At 35.6% G+C, this 21772-nt stretch overlaps 1 protein-coding gene across 1 annotated transcript; it reads right to left on the bottom strand.

Annotated features, from left to right (window-relative positions):
• Positions 1–550: 550 nt before the first annotated feature.
• On the bottom strand, positions 551–20747 carry LOC100813996 (transportin MOS14). Its single transcript, XM_003525041.5, has 27 exons — positions 20424–20747; positions 19977–20054; positions 19759–19821; positions 19493–19540; positions 19219–19365; positions 18792–18923; positions 18636–18676; positions 17972–18063; positions 16614–16738; positions 14367–14442; positions 14092–14212; positions 13910–14009; positions 13518–13599; positions 12110–12192; positions 11697–11816; positions 7951–8002; positions 7596–7751; positions 6622–6745; positions 6441–6522; positions 6272–6360; positions 6089–6163; positions 5921–5975; positions 5360–5479; positions 1982–2074; positions 1749–1894; positions 1307–1484; positions 551–1205 (listed from the first exon to the last, which is right to left on the bottom strand). The coding sequence occupies exons 1-27, from the start codon at positions 20544–20546 to the stop codon at positions 927–929; spliced, it is 2880 nt and encodes a 959-aa protein (XP_003525089.1). The 5' UTR covers positions 20547–20747; the 3' UTR covers positions 551–926.
• Positions 20748–21772: the final 1025 nt, after the last annotated feature.

Raw genomic sequence — 21772 nt, 5'->3', positions numbered from 1 at the left:
TAAATGTACATGTGCATTAAATATACATTAAAAAATTTAGTGTTATATATAACGACATTTAATTATTTTATAACATAATTAATCTATTAGTTCAGTTGATTAAAGCATCGTTCTAATAACGCAAAAGTTACAAAAAATCATATGGACCACTAAAGAATTGACAATTCGTATTGGACTTATTGATTCACAATCCGTATCAAAGGACAATATTGAAATTGCCCATCTTGTACAAGATGGGCCATCAATTTGTTGGGTGCACAAAGCAATGCCCCAAGTTCACCCTTGCACTAGACCCTCGTATAGTCCAATTTTAAGAATCTGTTGAAACTCTTTGGTTTTTTCTGTGAAAAAAAAAATCAGAGATGGCTTATCCACTCTAAATTTAAAAAGGCTGGATCCCAAAGAGCTTAACATTATACTCTCATGGCATCAACACAAGTAAAAATCGGATCCAAAATGAGTCCAATGTGCCGCGTATTTTCATCTGAACATCCGCCTCCATTCATTTTAACAGATTGGTCCGACGAACTGAACACAATTCAGTCACAGATTCCAAAATCGATATTCATTCCAAACTTGAAAATTTGCAGCAACTTATCAATGTACTCTATTTTCCCCCACCTTTTCTGTTTCCATTAAATTACAACTGTATACCATGTAACCTCCGCCCCCCAAAAATGACAACCGGGACAAACATCACTCACCAATCCCACATCTCAAGAATAAAAAGATACAATACCCCCATCGAATTTCTTCCGGCCAACACATCAGAGCATGCAGGGGCAAATTCTTCTAAAAAATTGGAGAATGATAATGGATAAAAAAAAATGAATATAACAGATAGATAATACACAACCAACTAGCCTAACTAACAGACAGGACCCTAAACAAAATGGCCCTCTCTATCAATGGCATTTACCAATCCTCTATGATACATTCACCATATTCAACTCAAGCGGTCTCAAAGCTTCCTGAACTATTTCCTGAACGGCCCTGTTACGTCGGCAAACATCTGACAGCTCTTCAACAGGAACAGTAAGTCCATTAGTATCCCCTCCGGATGCTGCATCAGAAAGTGCTTTTAAGAATCTTGATCGCTCTACATCTGTAACAGCTGTTGATGGAATTAACAAAACACTCTTTTTTGCCCATTCCAGCGCTTGCATCCCATATGATCGAGTTAATGCCAGGAGTGTATAAGATACCTGAGGGAGGTGCAGGTGCACACAAATTAAAAAGAGATAGTTGGACTTCATCCAGTAAAAAATGTGAATGAAAGACAACCAACGTTGACCTGAGAAATTACCACATCCACTCGAGATTTAGGAAGTGCTCCCGTTAATGAAGCAACCAAAATTCTGGTGATGCTGGCACCTCGAGGAATTATTACACTATCTCTTATTGGTATAAATTGCTCCCCCACAGAAGAATTCGCAAGATCAAAAATGTCAGCCAAGAAATGCAATATGGAATTCGAAGCCTCCCTGCAGAGGAGGAAAACAACAAAAAGGTTAAACAACCACACTACATAGAGGAAGTAAGCCATGAAGCAGCATGAAAATTTGTTACTACAGGATTTTTGCCTCTCAATAAGTAGTAAAGAAAAGGATCAAAAACACACGTAACACCCTGTCAAAAAATGGAGGATGCTTTCAAGGTTTTCCTTTTTGTCGTACGCGTGCGTGTGCATGTGAGAGAGTGTGTGTGCGTGTGTGTGAGAGAGAGAGAGAGAGAGAGAGAGATTGTACCTATGCTGTACTGTGATCCCAATCATAGAGCAATCCACTAATGAAGGAAAAACAGACGAGGGAATAAACAGTTGAGGACAGTAGCGAATACACCTTGAGGCCAACAAAAAACAATCATCTGCTATATCAGGCCGGGCTGTGAATTCCTGCAGCAACAAATATAATCAAACATCCAAACACTATCAACAGATCTGAAAGGAAGGTCTACAGCAAAGTCACTACTTAAGTCACACCTGAATATTTGTGAGAAGGAGTGTTGTGTGCTGGAAGAGTGCCTCAATCAAATTTTTCAGGTAGTCAGCACAAGATGGATCAGAACCAAATATCTGAAATGCAAGACACCAACTGTCAAAGTTATGGCAAACTAGTTCATTGACCACACCATGAACAGGAAGGGGGAGGAATTTGTAGAACCTATAGTTGATGATAATTTTTTTATACAGCAAGAAATTTTTTATTAGGAAAAAAATTAGGGGAGTAAATTAATTGAGGAAACAAAGAAGCAAGAATACACAAGAAGGGAAAGATGGTAATAGGTAAAGCTTGTTTTTATTGATATTTCAATCATAGAGAAATAGCATAGAAGTAGAATAAGAAACTGGGGGGTAATGAGAATAATATCTATCAAAACTCCTTTTTAATTTAGAATAAGAAATTTTATTAGGAAAGAAAACTGCAGGAGTAAATTAGTCAAGAATATGAAATCTTCAAATAAGCAAGAACATACATCTAATAAAGAAAGCGAGAGAGACAGATAAAATAAGTAAAGCTCATTTTTCCTGATATCTATCTATCAAAGGGCTCTTATCTCTTTACTGCTTGTGAAAACTATAAAATAAAACTATAAAAGAAGTTCAAAGATTGCTGCATAAATCTACAGTTCTCTGGATACTAACTAACCCATATTAAAAACACAGGAGGCAAGTGTCGGAATATATGGCTACTAGTGAGAACACATAAAATAGAATTTACTACTGTGGTCTAATCTATGAATCACAACAACTCATTTTGTATTTAACCCATGTGCAGCACACAAAAGAATATTACCACCTTTGGGGGTTGGCAAACAGCTACAAGTCCTTTTTGGGGAATAGGGTGTTGTTGGCCAACAGAATGAAGGTGATGCCCTTTAACATAGATGAGACCCAATCTGCGTTCATTGAGGGAAGACATCTATTACATAGTGTTCTCATTGCGAATGAGGTGATTGAAGAGGTCAAAAGGAACAGCAAACCATGCCTTGTATTCAAAGTAGATTACGAGAAGGCATATGATTCGGTTTCTTGGGAATTTTTATTATACATGCTGGAAAGAACAGGTTTCAGCTCTAAATGGGTCAAATGGATTGAGGGGTGTTTGAAATCAGCATCCATCTCAGTTTTGGTGAATGGGAGTCCCTCGGCTGAGTTCCTCCCCAAAAGGGGTCTTAGGCAAAGGGACCCATTAGCTCCTTTCCTGTTTAATGTGGTGGCTGAAGGTCTGAATGGGTTGATAAGGAGAGCTAAGGAAGAAAACCTGTATAAGGGTTTCCAAGTAGGCATCAATAATGTGAATATCAGCATCCTACAGTACACCGACAACACAATCTTTTTTGGGGAGGCAATCATGGAGAATGTTACAGCAATCAAAACTATCCTAAGGACGTTTGAACTTGCCTCAAGCCTAAAAATCAACTTTGCAAAGAGTTGTTTTGGAGTTTTTGGTCAATCACAACAATGGAAGCAGCAGGCAGCCAAATATCTGAATTGCAGATTGCTGGCTCTTCCTTTAGTTTACTTGGGAATACCAATAGGGGCAAACCCGAGGCGAGGACAGATGTGGGATTCTATCATCCACAAATGGAAGAGAAAGTTAGCAAAGTGGACACAGAGACACATATCCTTGGGGGGGGAGAGTGACACTAATACAATTAATGCTAACATCGACCCCTATTTACCTCTTTTCTTTTTTCAGGGTACCTAAATCAATGGTGGATAAGTTGGTGATATTGCAACGTAGATTTTTATGGGGAGGCGCACCCGACCAAAACAAGATTGCATGGGTCAGGTGGGAGACAGTGTGTCTACCAAAAGAAAAGGGTGGTTTGGGCATTAAGGACATCAACAACTTTAACCTTGCATTGCTCAGAAAATGGAGGTGGAAACTCATGCAACACAAAGGAGAACTATGGGCTAGAGTAGTGGAATCCAAATATGGAGGATGGCGGGGTTTGTTTGAAGCAGATAGAGCAGGACCTGAATCAGTATGGTGGAGAGATTTAAAAAGAGCCCTCATTCATACACAACAGGGGCAGCTTATTCAAAATGGCCTGAAGTGGAAGGTAGGCAGCGGAGATAAAATCAAATTCTAGGAGGATAGGTGGATATGTGGGGAGGAGTCACTGGCAGAAAAATTTCCTAGACTTTATTTGATTTCCTTACAGCAGCATCAGGTCATCCAACAGATGGGAAGCCACAAGGATAATGGATGGAAGTGGAATTTTACCTGGAGAAGGCCGTTGTTTGACAATGAAATTGACTGGGCTATCAGTTTTCTAAATGAGGTTCAATATAAGGTCATTCAGCAACAAGGATCTGATCGGTGGGAGTGGATTGGAGACCCAACAGGCCAATATTCAGTGGGAAACTATGTCATGGAATTTTTCCTTATCATAAACAAAACAACATGATAAGTGCACGCTCAAGCATAGTTACCCTGCTGCTTTATGTGTTACTAAACCTGTTTTATAGATATTCTCAGTTTTCCCCCCATTTTACATCAGAAATGCATAGGGTTTCAGATTTGAGTCACCAGTTAAAATCTCCCCCTTGTTGAGACCAAAAAGCACAAGGCACTTGTGTTTTTTTCTCTGACCAACTAGCAGATCTCCAGAGTCATTTTTATCGAAGCCAGAAGATCTCCAGCGCTGTTTCCAATCACCCCTTTGTTCATGTATCATAGCACAGCTTTGGACTTTGTTCTGTTTTTGTACAGTTGTCTGTTTTTATAATTTATTTTTTTTATGTTCTTTCTTCACACTTCAGTCTATATTTCCTAAATTGGTCTGCATTTTCCCAAGTCCTTTGGCATTTGTTTACACATCTGATTGTGTTTATTTTTTCTTACATAATTCCATCTTTCTTTTACTTCATTTCGTGCAGTCTCATTTTTTCTTGACAGCCATGGCATCATCCACTCAATTGTGACTACATTGCTTTTGTTGTAACCTTAGATTAGGGATGATTGTGTGAATGTGAGCTTAGAATTAAAATATGACTTTTGATTATTAATTATTATTGTCGTTAATTTTTAGTTTTATTTTTTAGCATTGATGTGCATACATACCACTGTTTGCTATCCTGCTATGGTATTTTTGGGCTTGGCCGTGCCATGCCGCAGTCAGGGATTGATAACCATGCACTCATGTTCACCTACGGTAAAAAAGATCTTCATTTTAAAGTTGAAAGGTAGTTCTAAGACCACCTTTGCATGCAGACTCATTCCTATAATTCTTATAATAAAAGATATTTACTAACATGCAAAATAAAGGTATCAATTGAGCTAAAACCATATATAACTTCGGCAACAATTGGTTATTAGGAATGGCCAATGGTGTAGCTAGATATGAATACCTTTATAACTTCACTGGAGAGATAAAGAAAGCATGGTTGGTGGTGCTGCCTATAAAGACTCTGAATCTCTTCCAGCATGGCACCAATTGTGAGCCCCATGAACCTTCCAGAAGTTCTCACCTAGAAACATGTGATAGAATATTGCCACATAGCATTCAATAATACAAACTAATCTTTTCAACGTTGATAATGCATAGAACCAGAGTTGAGCTTGTACAGACTCTTTAGGAGGAAGAAGCCACCAGGGAACTGACATTAAATTTTAAATTTGTATCACAGACATGGCTGAAAAACAGCCAACTGAAAACATGGCTTATATTGCATGCTGGAAAAAGAACACATCATAAACATAGCGTGTTGTGATCTCATGAAAATTATGCATGGCCATATGACAGGTTGAGACAAATAATAAGCCTAAGTTGAAAGTTGAAACTACAAATAAAAATTGCAGTAATAAGGAAATTTAGGATAAATGCCTAATCCAAATTGAATGACTCAATACCAATTCATGTCTTGTCATTGTAAATGTGCAAATGGAGCAGAGTTAATGGTTTAGCTTACAGCATATTTACATGCTCGGCAGAGAGATTCCATTGTTCTCATGTCCCAAGCACGACTGGCATCAATATCATCATAAACATGTCTTAGACAAGCAAGCAAGCTTCAAAAAATAGAAGAAAACAAAAGAAGAAATGATAGACATCACATAAGCAACTAGAGATTACTTACATATCAAAAATAGCCTTAAAAATTGGCCATAGCCGTTGAATAGCATCTGCCACAACTTGAGGATGATTTACAAATCTAGAAGAAGATTCAGTCATGTGTTCAGGATTGTAGCCAAATTGAGTTAAAAGAAAAAAAAAAGGTAGTAGGGTGCATAGACATGACAATATTAATTATGGAACACACCTAAAGATGTAGGCAAATCGATCAATATGAACCGTTAACTGCCGAGAAGGTCTTTTACTCAAGCTTTCTGGACCTTGATTGATAGCTTCCTGATGGAGCAAAATATAGAAAGCAAAACCATCAAAAGAAAATGTTTAACTAAAAATATCTCTACAGTTTGGACACTAACCTGTAAAGGAGTTATGACTGGTATGCATAATGCCTCAAGAGCTCTCTTAGCATCATCTGGAGGAAGTTCAGTAACAACCATACTGCACAGAAATTGAAGATGTTTAAATCAATACCTACCATTCAAGATAGAAAAAATAGCAAACAATCCTAGATGCAAATATTTAAAGGAAGCAAACTACCTCAACGCTTCAACCAGATGCAAAGAGTCTTCGGCAGGAACTTTAAAACTATCTTCTCCATTAACTGTCTTGTTGTAGATGTGGAATAGACCTTCTAAGCATCCACAAAGCTTTTTCCGGCAGTCTGAAATCAGAACAAAATCATAGAGTAATGATTCACATATCAAATACTAAACTGCCAATCTCCAACTTGCCTACACAGGCAAGAGCCCTTTGGACGCACTTCTATTTAAAAGAATAAGGACAGCAATGATTGAATTCTTGACCACATGATCAAGAACCAACTATCACCCAAAAGTTTAAGCTGTAGGGTGAAGGCTTACTAACGGCTTTATATCTAACAAAAATCATATAAAATTTAAAGCAAAATTTAATAATTTGATCCATCAAATATTCTGTCTGAATTAACAGGCCATAGCAAAAATAATGGAAATAAATTAAAACAACATCTTCCATGTTCTCCCCACCCAATATTCTCTTTTTTATTCATCTTCTGAAAATTTCTAATCATTACAGGTTTTATTCGGTAAAAGCAGATATAAAAGTAAAATGAGAATGCTAGCAACACTCTATCGTACTCTTTTAAATACACCCTCTACCATTGGCTGAAATTTATTGAAAATCTTAAATTTTGGAGGGTTCCACCTCTCATTTAATGAGTCTCTCTCATAATTTTGTAGTTTACAATAAATTTCAGCCAATAATAGCTTACTAAAAGAGGTTCATCTCATAAAAGCACAAGTGTTTTTCATCACTGTGTATGAAAATGACCAAAACAACTGCTCCATGTAACACTTCATAATCAAACCACACAGTTCAGAAATCAGAAGTTTATTCATTATTGTTTAAACTGGAGTCACTCATCTTCGCTATGTTTGCACTGAATACTGTTGTAACTAACCAAGCTAATTCCTCAACATTCCAAAGGATAAAAAGAAAGTGCAAAAATATACTCAAATAGAAGTTGACTATACCATCACAGATGTGTCTAAATGCCAAAGCAGCAGCAGCTGCACATTCTTCAGATGTACCCATGCCATTCATTAGGATATCTAAAACTGATGGCAGTACAGACAGTCCACAAGATGCAGAATCAAGCCATTTTGAATAAGCTCCAATAGTTAAACACACTGAAAATACAGCAACAAGACATAACAAGCATTTTATAAGTCAGGTACCATACAAATTGAACTAGAAAATCTACAATTTGCGTTAGATATAAAATTACAAGATGGCAAGCAGGAACTAAAAAGTTGATTGGGAAGAGAATAACATAATACACACACACACACACACATATATATATATAAAAGGCAGTATAAACATTACCTGTCTGAAGTAGTTGGGGTTGATGAGGAAGTTTCGGAAGCAAAGCCATGATCTGTATGAAGGCAAAAAAAAAATGAAACTATAAAACAATTTCTTATGAGCTTGCAAGAGAAAGGACTTGGATAGTGTCATCATACTAGCCATTGAAACAAGGGGCGCTTAATTATGCCATTTCAGATGGTGCTATTTTACTAACCACTGAAGTAAGGGATGCTAAATTATGCCATTTCAGATTGTACTAGACCCTGAACTAGGGGACATTAAATTATGCAAAAAAAACAAACGTACTGGTGGTAGCCACTAAAATAGAGTACCAAGCATATTGACATATTGAAGAGGTTAAAAATTAGTACGACTTTGAAATCCTCCTTCATAGTTGTGTCTCAGTTCAAAATTGAAGTTGTAAACCACAGTCAAATCATTAGTATATCAAACAGGTTGTAGATAAAGGTAAATTAAATTAACTTCCCTGGGATATGGCCAAATATCAAGACCACTTTTTAATATTAAAATTCACTCCATTACTGTTCACTGCTATATTGATAGAACCCCAATTGATAAACTAATAGAATATAATACTAAACACAAATCACATACAGTACAGCAATACACTTGCTATAGCAAGGACAATAGTCTCCTACAGAGAATATCCTTTACTCACAAACCACAGATACAACACGCTTGCTTAGTTATACACCTTATTACCAGATATAATTCTAGTACATAACTGCCATCAGTTATTTTCTATGAATAATTTTCATCATTCAGTTTATAATGCAGAACTAATACAGAATTGCTAATACAGGATAAGTTATTTTCTAACACATAATCTCCTAATAATAACTGCCTCCAATCCATCAATGCATCCTTCCTAACCCATGAGGAATACTCTACCTCTCATCAATACCTCCTGCTGAAAAATCAGCCTTGGGGGAAGAAGCTTCTTCCTTGTTCTCTTCATCCACTCCATCCCATAGCAATTACCTCTCCTTTATTTAGAGCTTCGTTATCTCCCAAAAGGCAAAAATCACCAACCTTAAAGGATGGAATTTCTCTTGCATTGGTGTAAAGGATGGAATTTCTCTCCACAAAAAAACATAACCTTAAGTTTTTGCCTCCATAAATTCTTGATAAGTTAAATGTCACAACCCTTACCTTTTCTCAACAGAATTCCATTGATCCCCTTCCTTCTTCCTCCTTGTTGACGTTGAAAAGGAAAGGTCTCTGTTTTGAGAAAAAAACTCTAAGCCATTAAACCAGAATTCATGCCATTTCTCATTCTAACTGCAACTTGGCTGGGTTGCAGCAGTTTAGAAATTAGCTCCCAATTTTACATCCCTGCTCCAAACAGCGTAACCAATTGCATTGCTTGAAGGTGGGAGTTGCGGATGGTTGAAATTGTGTTTGATAAGCCCATGAAACCTAAAGCACTAACACTTATTTATGCTAATCATAATCCTAACTAATTACCTATTCTAGCATTCTATAAGGGCCACCGCGACTAACCAACAAATCCCATCCTAACGCACATATACTCCTAATACTAATTGCCTCCAGTCCATCAAGGATTCCTTCCTAACCCACTTGAATCTTGGTTCTCATCACATCTTAAAAAAAATCTTTGTTGCCAGAGTATTATTTTTCTGTTAAGAATTACTTTGTATTGGAAAAAACCCAAGTCTCACATCAACTAGAGATAGTGTAAAAATATAATATACATAAGTGTGGGGCAACCCTCACCACCTGAGTTGACTTTTAAGGTTAAGTTAGGTTCAAACCCACATTTTAAGATGGTACCAGAACTTATCCTAGATCCATTAAATGAGCCACTCATCATGTCATCCACGCACCAAACTCAAAAGTGTTAGGCATGAGGGAGTGTATTGGGAATAACCTAAGTCCCACATTGGCTAGAGATAATGCAAGAGTGAATAGGCAATTTAGTCCCTGAGATTGTACCCATTTTGTATATTAGTCCCTAACTTAATATTAAATTCAAAATAGTCCATATCTTTGCATAAGTGTTGTAAAATAGTCCTTCCGTTAAATTTTAAAGTAACGTCGTTAATGAGGTCAATTTTAGTGCCACGTGGACTATCCAACGTGGCACTAAAGGATGACGTGACATGACACGTGGACGTGCCTCCTAAAAGATGTCACGCCATTTGATGAAAACAAAACGAGTAAATAGGCAATTTAGTCCCTGACTTTGTGCCCCTGTTGCATATTAGTCTCTAACTTAATGAAAAATTCAAAATAGTCCTTATCTTTTGCATAAGTGTTGCAAAATAGTCCCTAACTTAAAAGATGTCAGAAATCGCGCTTAAAGTGTCCATGCATTGCAAAGGTTGTGCCTTGCACGATTTCTGGCGGTGCAGATTCCTCCTTGAATTCCTTGTCATCTTTTGATTCCTTGCAAAATCAGAACCCAGAATGATACATTGATGGTAATTGAAGAAAAAAAAAGAGGAAAAGAGAATGGTTATGCAGACCTCGCCCATTGGTGTTGACAGCTACAGAGATAAGGTTGTTGCTGTGGATTTTTGGTTCTTTTTATTTGTGCAAGTGTGTGTGGATTATTTTTTGTATATATGCCTCAATTGGTTCAGAACCATCAAATTTGAAGAAGCCACTCATTCTATCATCATCAAATGACGTGGCACTAAAATTGACCTCACTAACAGCGTTACTTTAAAATTTAACGGAAGGACTATTTTGAATTTTTCATTAAGTTAGGGACTAATATGCAACAAGGGTACAAGGTTAGGGACTAAATTGTCTATTTACTCGTTTTGTTATCATCAAATGACGTGGCATCTTTTAAGAGACATGTCCACGTATCATGCCACGTCATCCTTTAGTGCCACGTTGGATAGTTCACGTGGTACTAAAATTAATCTCACTAACGGCGTTACTTTAAAATTTAACGGAAGGATTATTTTGCAACACTTATGCAAAGATAGGGACTATTTTGAATTTAATATTAAGTTAGGGACTAATATGCAAAATGGGTACAATCCCAGGGACTAAATTGCCTATTCACTCATAAGACAAAAATAGAATATATAAGTGAACGACGACCCTTATCCCATGAGCTAGCTTTTAGGGTTGAGTTATGCCAAACCCACATTCTAAGATGATATCAGAGCCTATCCTAGATCCATTAACGGACCATCCACCAAGCCCAAAGTGCTGAGCGTGAGGGGGTGTATCGGGAAAAATCCAAGTCCCACATAAGCTAGAGATAAGGCAAAGATAGAATATATATAAGCGGGGGCAACCCTCCCCCCATGAGTTAGCCTTTGGGGTTGAGTTAGGCCCAAACCCACATTCTCAAACTTTGTCACTTCTACAATCTCCTTCAAGGTGAGGTTGAAATGACAGGAATGTTTTCTCATATTTTCTGTTTAGTATTTTGATATAGATAAAATTTAATAAGAGAAAATAAATAATAAAAAAACATTTTTTTCTATAAAAAAATTCATTTCCTTTTGGAGTTTCTTTAATATAAATCACAAGATACTCAAGGAGTCAGGTTCTATGCACCTAGATATGTACAAAAGGGCTTAAGTACAGATAGAAACCATCTGTGAGGACAAAAGTGTATAAAATCATGGAAGGATTTTATAATGTCACATTAAAAGCAAAAAATGAATTGTGATATTTCAAAGTCAGCAGGAGATTCTACCCATTTGGCTACATTGTAGAGATAAACTATATAATAATTATTAAAGGCGTAACCATACCTGAGGCATTACTTCTGCTTCGACAACCGACACATAATTTGATATTGCCCGAATACAAAACAAAGCAGCCTCTGCTGGACGCCATTCCTTGTGTTCATTATTACCATGGCCAGATACAGCCTAAACAGGGGGACAAGGAAGTTCAGAAAAAGTGAGAGGCTTAGGAAATAACATTCACACATTATTTAAGCAAAAGCACATATAAGCAGAAAAACATAGCCAACATCTACAATCTACTTACTGATATTAGGGTTAATGCAGAAGAATAAACTCTAGAGACTCACAAGTTCAGAATGAAACTTATGCACTAAAATTTGATTAAACAGATAAGCAATATCCACCATTACAATAACCTTATATTAATAATAGGTGAAGCATATTTAATTTAAATCACTTCAAGATGTATTCCGCACCTCAAGCAGTTTCATGTATAGAATTTTAAGTGTGGCATCACCGCCAAGAACTGATGATGCATCTGTTAATACATCCGCAACAGCTGAAACAACAATTTGCAGTTAGCCTATGAGTAATGTCATCTAATTCTGGTTGAAATAAAAACAGCCCTTATATGGTTTGAGTAGTATTATATATAGTTTTGTTGATAAGTAACAACAATCTTTATATGGATTGGATATCCATCCACGAAAAAATAATAATGGATGAGCTTGATTTTTTTCTAAAATGAATCATAATGCACTAATGTCTGTGATGCATCCATTTCAATCCTACTCAAAATGTATCCAAACTATCTATTTTAAACCCATTTATAACATTGAAGGACCAAATTGACATCCAAATTCTTTCTGAGGGGCCAACCTACTGTCTCCTATTGGAGGACCACCTTGAGTGTGTGTGTGTGTGTGTGTGTGTATCAAAGCAGAGAAATGGTATTAACTGTCAGCTGACACCACAACAGAAGTAATCCATGCAAATTATTGTGTTCCCATTCAAGCATAATAACAGGGTAAAAGTTCTATAACTATACATCCATCCACATTGCAATACCATTATTTCACAACAGATTAGGAAACTCACTATAAATTTGCAATTCAATACTCAGAAAATTACTGTAAAAAATATGTATATTGCAAAGCCCCAGCAACTGCAACTAAAAATGCCATATCTAAAGACAATTAGAGTGTGCTTGCGGAAAATATATTAATTCAATAATTAATTATAAATATAATATTTTTTTCTTACAACCAATTATAATCAAATCTTTTTTTGTTTGGGTATATTTGTTGAAAGCAAAAATTTATTTTGTTTATACTGCATAAAAAAAGTTACTTTAACATAAATTACAAAAATAAAGAATATGGCATTATTTGTTATATTAATAATAGTAATGATTTATTAACATTTAAACCTTTTTGAAATATAGTTTAGGGTTTATGGTTTATGCAAAAGAATATGCAAGAGAAGTAGAAGAGAAAAGAGAGTTTGGGATCAGCATATGAGAAGTAAGGTCACAGGTAAAAAAGATAAATGAGGTCTGTTGTGGTAAATGCGGTTGCTGCTTTGCAATAAATGCAACAGTCAGGGTAAATGAATGAAAATGGAAATTTGACATTTGAGAGAGAATATAATATAAAAAATTGAATCAAAATGATCAAGCTGAGAGATGGAGACTCAACAGCATTTTTTAACCATGAACAGCTTTTTTGAGTTTTCATCTCAATTGCCAAACATACTAGCTTCTCTCTAAAACAGCTTAAATGTGAAATCAATTATCAATCTAATATACCCCTGAATATAATCAATCTAATGCACAATAATATATGGAAAACAAGCAAATGAATCACAACACCACCAACCCATTACCATATTTAGTCTGCTTAAATTCCTTAAGATCCTCATATGAAAGGTCTTGATAATCTTCAGGATACTGAACCCGAAAGATAACCTACAAAACATCCATGAAAAAAATAGCATAAAAATAATGGCAGGTACAGAATCGAGTCATGACTGAAAATAAAAGTGTTGTGCATGAGTAACACAGGCAATAAATCATATTTCATAATGCAACAAGAATGTTGAGAATAATCATGTAAATAGTAGAAAGTCATGCAAATTTTTATGGGATATAGATAATTACAAAACTGGTTTTAAGGTAGCACACATGAGAGCTGGAAATCATGCATAGCAAGGGTGTTTTGACAGTTTCAGAGGAAAATTTGAGTTCCAACTTCAAGTTTCCAACCAGGAAGACTCACCAGCGATACAAGTGACTCATATGCAGGTCGAAAAACATGCAGCCTTCTATTTCTCTCAGCTTCAATGCATGTTTCGTTGCCATATGAAATATAGGACTCCCTGACAGATTATGTAATAATCATATTTCTGGTTAAAGCAATGCCAAGTAAAAACAGTACTTTCTAGAGTGAAGAAAAATCACCTTTTAGTCAAGTTTAACTGGAGACTATGCCAAAAGTTAAAAGTCATAGAAGCAATATCATATTCGGCATGTGAAGCAACTTCCAACAGTGCATGCACTATTAACATTGATTCATCTGAACCTGGAAAATTCAGTCATGATGCAGACACAGTAAGTTCAACACAACCAAGAACCATGAGATACTAGCCATGGCAACAAAGTTTTTCACAGAGCATGAGAAAGCATCAATTCTTCTCAAAGAGAAACCAACAAAGATTATATCCAAGTACAAGTACCAGTTGCAATCAGTTCCACATATGAATCACCCATGTCTGCAAATAACCTAGCAATTGCCTTCACATCTTCCTCGTCCTAAAGGCAGATAAGAGGATCATGAAAAGAAGACTCAAGTATAGCAGGCAACTGTCTTTAAATTAAGAATGTCAATATCATATATAATGAACAAAACATCGCTATGATTGGAATACAAATTAGTCCTTTTCTATATCCATGGTCATTCACATAGTCATACAGTTTTACAAACTGAAATCCTTAAAATGAATTTTTAATTAAAAAATCATTAACTTATTACAGATGATATATTTTTTTCAGAAAATCTCGCAGATTATTCAATTTCTTGGTGAATGAGACACCTCAACAAATTATAGAGACCAAGTGTTGCACACAACAGCAGTAACAGGTACACACACACACATACAAACAATAATTTGGCAAAGTAATTTAAATACCTATTTATCCATTAGCCTGAAAAAAATAGCAAAAAATGCAAGTAAAAAACAAGAAAAAAAAATCAATACTTAACTGACCATTGATTTTGAAACCCTTACAGCCTAAATTAAAAAAAAGAATTATAGGGTAAACTTCCAAAATATTACAACTGGAACTTGTGAACTTTAGTAACATCAGAATGTGAGTTTGCTTTGTAATATCATCATACACGATAAAAATTATACAGTTTAAGGTAGTTGACCTTGCTCTTGTATCAGTGTCACCTCACCTCACACAGCCTGGCTGCTATGGTATGTTCACCAAGTCATGCTTTTGGGAAGAAGAAATAACAGCTGTCTTTACAGTCAAATAAAAGCTGTCAAGATACTACATTGATGGGACAAAAATTCCTGTTTTTCCCTGCTTATGTTTGACTACCACACTGGTCTTGAAAAGGCAATTTTTGAAATTCAATTCCTTTTTCACCTACGAGATATGAAAATAGGATAGAAAATCCCTTATGTTTCAAAGAAAAATGCCCTAGATTGTTTGGCTACTGCTCTGTTCCTTTAAACTGCAGCATCACACCAACAGACATATACACTTTGATCAGACTCGCGACCCTGTCCTCATTAACTTTATTTTACAGTGAACACAATGTCTGGCAAACAAGGGGGCTGGGCCAAAGAATCACCGGGTTACTGGAAAAAAATGTCCTAGGAAGCTGGAGGTACGGAGGTGCTAGGCCACAATTAACAAGGTCTATAGGAGAAGGAATAAGAGGTCCATATTAGAAGAGCCCATCCTGTTAATGATAGGATTGTTAGTTATGATAATGAGATGAAACATAAAGTTAGTTATGATAGTAAGAGGGAAGTAAATAGCAACAGGGAGAGGGGGTATCCGAATAGAAGTCTCTTCCTCTGTGTTTTCTTTTCAGTTTTCTTCCTTTCTTAAACCAGTATCTTACAAAAAGATATCTGCAAGTGTAACCCAGTGGTTTCCCAACCAAGTCATTCTGCTTTGAATGTCCCACCTGTTGGAAGACTTCTCACATGATGCATTTCCCAGTAGAATCCCAGTAGGCAGCAGCCAACCAATTTTTCAGCAAAGCAACCTAGGTTTCAGCATGAAGTAATATTTGCAGTCCCCCTACCAGCCTCACCCACCACTGTACTTTTTATTTTGCCATGCTTCTTGAAGCTAATTTATTAGTTAGATTAATTATTATTGGCTTTTTATATGATTTATGATTATTAATGCTGAATATGACTTCAATTTCAAGTATTTTATATTTTTGAGCATTTATACATGTGTAGTATAAATTATTTGCGTTCTATGTAATTTCTTTGGTATCGTGGCTGCTATAGGTCTCTTAGGGTCAGCTGCCCAGCACTGGTTTAAAGGTTGAGTGCTATGATATAGAGTGAACACATTATATTCCTGCCTTAAATTCTGAGTGAAATTGTCAACCAGAACAGAACATAACATTCAAGTAGCTAGCTGTTAGCTGCCCACTAAATAAATAGAGAAACCATCAAAGGCTGGCATGATTCACTAAATATTTGGTATTCACAGCATGCCCCTAAAACCATAGCTGCGACTCCCAATCAACCATTTGATGCATTGCAAACAAAAAATCTAGCAGTTTAAATTTTACGTTACTGTTGACTATAACCATCGAGTAAATGCCAGCAGAGAGAACAGAATCAGCAATATCACAAACAAAAACTGTTCCAGTATGCTTCGGAATTATCAAGTAGGCAATCTCTCATGCCCCAGAGCATGCAGATTGAATACTAAAAAGTGTTTACCTTCGTAGAATCACTAAGCTGGGCTTTTAGATTCATAACATGAGGTACAATGACTTGAATTAAGGGCATATTTGCAGAAACATCAATGTCCCCTGCTGTTGTGTAGTGTATTAACTCGGAAATCACTGCAAAGAGAGCGCACACAAAAAACAAAAAGAATATTATGTTGACAACAGGAACACCAACAGCAATAATCAAATGGTGGTAATAATAACAAATGCTGAAAGTGAAAGCAACATCAATCATTAAAAATATCCAACTTCTAAGCAATCAAGCAAAGACAGCACAACTACTGCTGCTGAAGGAAGGAAGTGGGAGACATGGAACTTTATTTGGATGTCATGCCAACACAAAATTTTATTATACAAACAAGCTTATAATACACATTGTACGGATTCATTTTGCACTAGCAGTTCTTTTCCTTCTCTAATAATATTCCAATTTCCTTGGGGTAACATCATATTTTTTATTTATTCAACATTTTTTTAGAAGAATATCTCATTACAGCAAGACTGCAACAATAAGCTGGTAAACGGTAACAGTTCCTGGTTTAAATTGTAAAACTGTATAGTGTGGGATATGAAGTGTTAATTAACCTAAATATTATATAATTTCTAGACCAAATCGTGGTGGGAACCCAATCCAACATCTAAAACTAATAGGGTTTTAAGATCCAAGGCTCCAACCAACACTTATATGGACCAGAGAAAATGCCTAGTTTATTTATTTTGGGAAGCCTGTTTATTTCTCATGAGCCAATCACCAAGTGACTAACTTCTTTTATTCTATAACACCAAATTGCTTATTCTTTTTAAGTTTTAAGGGTCTCTTTGATAACAAATGACCCATTATTTCTTTAAATATGAAAGACTAAGAGAGGCATTAAACAATACAAGTCAAAAGTTGATGAGAAGTCTTCCTAAACAACAAAAAACAATAATGTCAAAAAAAAATAACAGCAGAAATAATGCTTTTTGAGGAGTGCTAGCAACACTCTCTAACACACTCCTTGTAACCCACTATTTTTATTTATTCAAATTTATTGAAAACTACAAAATCATGAGAGAAACTCATTAAATAAGATGAGAGATCCACAATTATGATTTCCAATAATTTCAACCTATTAGAGAGAGTGTTCAAAAAAGTGTGTTAGAATGTGTTCCTAGTATTTCTCGTGTTTTTTTCATCTTAAGACAAAATTTTAACCTTGAAATATTATTGCAAGCTTTCTTAATGAGGATTTGCTGGCTTAGCAATGTCAATATTACTTAAATGGACTTGAGTGAGCAAGAAAATAGCTAAAAATAAAATAAACAGAACACAAGATTAATGTTTTCCCACTTGTCAACTTGTCATACCATTTACAGATGCCTCTGAAAGTAACTCAGAATTCAAGCTTGACAATGCCGTGAGAACTAGCGGATGAGAACTAAGAACTGATCCAGGAATCCTGGAGAACAGAAAAAAAATCACTGGCCAATAGAATCAAATACTTTTTCCCCACTAGAAGATTGAGAGAAGAACAGACCTGAATAAGTTTATAAAGAACATATATAACTTAAATAGTCCATCTAAGTTTCATCAAGTAGTAATAAACAGTCCCCCAAGCCTCTTCATTCAACTTTATGAATGCTAAACTATAACCCATTCCCAGCATTTTTAGATATGCTTCCCACACCTTCTATCACTTTCACATAACAAAAGCAGTCTATAAATGTAGAACTCAGATAAATTATCCACTCCTAACATTCTTTCACATGAAAGCCAAATTTTAATGTTCATTAAAACACACACACAACAAAAAAGAAAGACTTTTAAATCTTAAACTGGGGACAACAGAGCATTTATGCGATTTTAACAAAAGCTTACGGTCATTCATTAAATGGTTTAAATGAGTCATTGATACCCCAAAAGTTCTTAAAAAAATAACATTGAAGAAGAATAACATATTACAATTATCAGTAATGCCCCATGTGATGAACAAAATTTAGATACAGGCCTAAACAAAGAGAAATTCCGTACCCATGCTTTAGGCGAAGCCATGAAGCAAATGCCTCAAGAACCTGACCATTTAACATGAAAACATCGCCATAAGACCACTTAATAAACCTAAGTTGAAAATACCTCACAAGAACCACATAATGGACAGTGAGTAAATGGATAATATCCACTGCTCACCTGCTCCTTAAGTTCAGAAATACTCAAACACGCTGTCAAGATATTAAGAGAAACTTCCATTTGAGATGTAAGCTCTTTTTCAAATTGACGTCGCCTTTCTGGGCGAGCTGCTATCTTATAATTTAATACTTCCTGTGTATAAAGAAAAAATATACAAAAGGCATAATATGCAACACAAGCGTACCAATTGTTAATAAACTTATTTTAATTAAAATACTTTTTTACAACCATTTATATAAGAATTTATGAGTTGCGTGATGTTAAGCTAAGCACTACATAAACAACAATATCCAAGTCCAACAAGAAAGCAACTTTGTAAATTATAACAACTTGGCGTTGAGTTATTCAAAGTTCAGACATGTGCCTAATTAATAAGATGAAAAGATGACGCATGTTCCTCACACGCTACTGATGTCAGCTTATATACCTCAGGTAGAACTGTAAGTAACTCCAAGAATCCCGGTATATATTCCGGATGGGAATCCATCTCATCCCTAAGCCATTTAACTATACCACCATCCCCCCAGTCTTCTGCAGGCACGTGCACAGCCAAGGCAGCCACTGCAATGCTAATCTACAGGTGCAGACAATTTTGAAGAATACATTTGGTTACATTAGATTTCCATATAAAAAGCACAAAACTAACCAATAAGACAAACTAAAAAGAAGACAGAAGGTTGCAAGGGACTTCTATATGACACCTGTGTTCTGACTTTTGGAGGACCCTTGTGGAACTTTTTCAGTAAGGTCTGCATTCAAAAACAACTATGAAAGTAAAGCATATAAAGTATTGTTTCTACTTAAACATCAGCATGGTCATGGGTCCATAAATCAAACAATTTTACACTGAGCAGGTTTGAAAACAGGAGTATATATGCAGTCCTTTTAAGACGGAATAAAATTACACGTCCCAAACTTAAATAAACACCCTAGGAATAGCACCAACAATACATAAACCCTCACTCACATTCAATGAGTCACGCAACGGCCGAAAAGCTGTGGAAGGGAGCTCCTCAAAGTCCCTTTGTACCTAAATCATACCAAAAACAAGTACTCAAAACCCGAGAAGAAGAAGTAGCCCTCTCAGCGCAAGTATTTTGCATTCAGAAACTAACACCCAACATTCTTAAACACGCATAAGCGTTAACTACACATCAACATGAAGTAGAAGAACAGCAGAGTTACCTTGCTTCTCAAGGTCTGAGAACAAAATATCAAAGTTTCTAGATTGCTACTGGGATCATGAAGTAAATTATCACCCACCTGCAGATAACAAAAGTAAGAAACGTATGTACAGTACGCAAGCCCGTTTGCAACTTTGTTTCTGCACCGAATTACAGAGCTCACACAATTCAAAAGATGAAAAAAAGCCCTAAGTGTCCTTGAAATCCAGAAGACACAGAAATAGAAACATTCACAAAACACAGCTAGATAAATAACTCTCAGCGAAGTTCACAGCTCCAGCGGTGGTCAAATCAAGTACCGAAAAATAAAAGATAGCATCGACAAACAACACCATTATGTAGTGATTCAGTGAAAATCAAATCGGCGCGCGGCGAAGAGAGAGACAAATCGGAAACGAAACGAAACGAAACGAATCGAGTAGAGCAGAGAACGGATAGATGGAAGAACCTGCCACGCGTCCAAAGTTCGCTGGAAATCCTGGAGATAGCGATCGGCTTGCATGCGCACCGCATCATCGGGGTGATGGTACAGTGCATTTAGGGCTTCTTTGACAGTGTTCTGAAGGTCCATGCTCCTCAAATCGAAACGAATCGCAGCACTGATACAAGAAGACGAAAGCAAAGCTCAATCTGGCACTTTGGGATTTGTATCTGCAGCTTTTTCAATTTCGGTGTTCTGGTTTGGGCACTGCGTTTGAAATGAGAGAGTGAGGTTTGTTGATAAAGCGACGAAAGGGGTTTTTGGCGCCCGGTGAGAAAGCCTTGGAGCCTTGGAGCCTTGCACTTGCTTCTTTGGACCGAGACACTTTCTCAGCCGTTTGATCTATAGACACTAGGTCAACTTATGTGTCTTGCGCTTCTGATCTAGACACGTGGCTGTGATCATTCAGGTTTCAGTGTTGGGGCCCATTTTACACACCGTCAACGTGTGAATCCTCGTGGAACGAGGACGCCTGAACTGCGGTTGTTTTTTTTTGTTTTTTTTTTACCTTTCACTTCTTTTGTAATTGGCATCACATTTTTTGTTTAAACTTTTATTAAAAAAATAAATCTTGTTAATGCATATAGTTAGGATATTAATTAAGAAGTTAAAAAATAGATTATTTTATATAAGATTATAGAAAAATATAAAAAAAATTATAAACAACATAATTTTATTTATCTCAATAAAAAAATAATTTCTTAATCAATATTCAAATACCGTGGTTAGCATTTGCAAAAAAATAAAAAGTTTGAACTAAAAATTTTGTTTGAAGGTCACAAAGGCGTCCATAATAAGATTCATGTTACTTGATTGGCGGACTCACTCCATAATATTCATGAGACAAGTTTGATAGTGTTATTTTCTTATTTATATTTTGAATTAGAGTTCAATTAGTATTTTAGTTTCTATAATTCATAGTTTTTTATATAATTAATTTTTTTTAATATGTAAATATTTTTAAATATAAAAATTATATTATAATTTAAATTTATAATATAAAAAAATTAAACATATGAATTATATTTTAAATTTATGATAAATAATTTATATTATGATATAAAAATTGTTTTTAATTGCGATCATTCACGTGTGAATTATATAAATATTAATTATTGATATTTTTAAAATATTATAATTCAATTTAAAAAATAAATATGAAAGTGATAAATTACAAAGATAAATTCGCCTTTAGCCTTTTAAAGTATATGAGATTAGGATAAGAAACATAATTCAATGAGAGTGAATAAAAGTCTTTAAAATGTTATCTAAGAAAAACTTTTAACAAAATCTTATTTAAAAAAATCTTTATAAAT

This window comes from Glycine max, chromosome 5 (assembly GCF_000004515.6).
Source record: "Glycine max cultivar Williams 82 chromosome 5, Glycine_max_v4.0, whole genome shotgun sequence".
In the NCBI taxonomy this organism is placed as follows: Eukaryota; Viridiplantae; Streptophyta; class Magnoliopsida; order Fabales; family Fabaceae; genus Glycine; species Glycine max.
The sequence above is the reverse complement of the archived record's forward strand: the minus strand, read 5'-3'. Positions and strand labels throughout refer to the sequence as shown.

Bases quoted from the DNA above. Each gene is read 5' to 3' on its own strand.
- LOC100813996 (XM_003525041.5), bottom strand. From the start codon at position 20,546: ATGGACCTTCAGAACACTGTCAAAGAAGCCCTAAATGCACTGTACCAT. The intron at 14,443-16,613 runs GTAAACACTTTT...ATCTGCCTTTAG, and splicing joins AGCTTAGTGATTCTACGAAG to GACGAGGAAGATGTGAAGGC. The intron at 14,213-14,366 runs GTACTTGTACTT...TGAATTTTCCAG, and splicing joins TGTGGAACTGATTGCAACTG to GTTCAGATGAATCAATGTTA.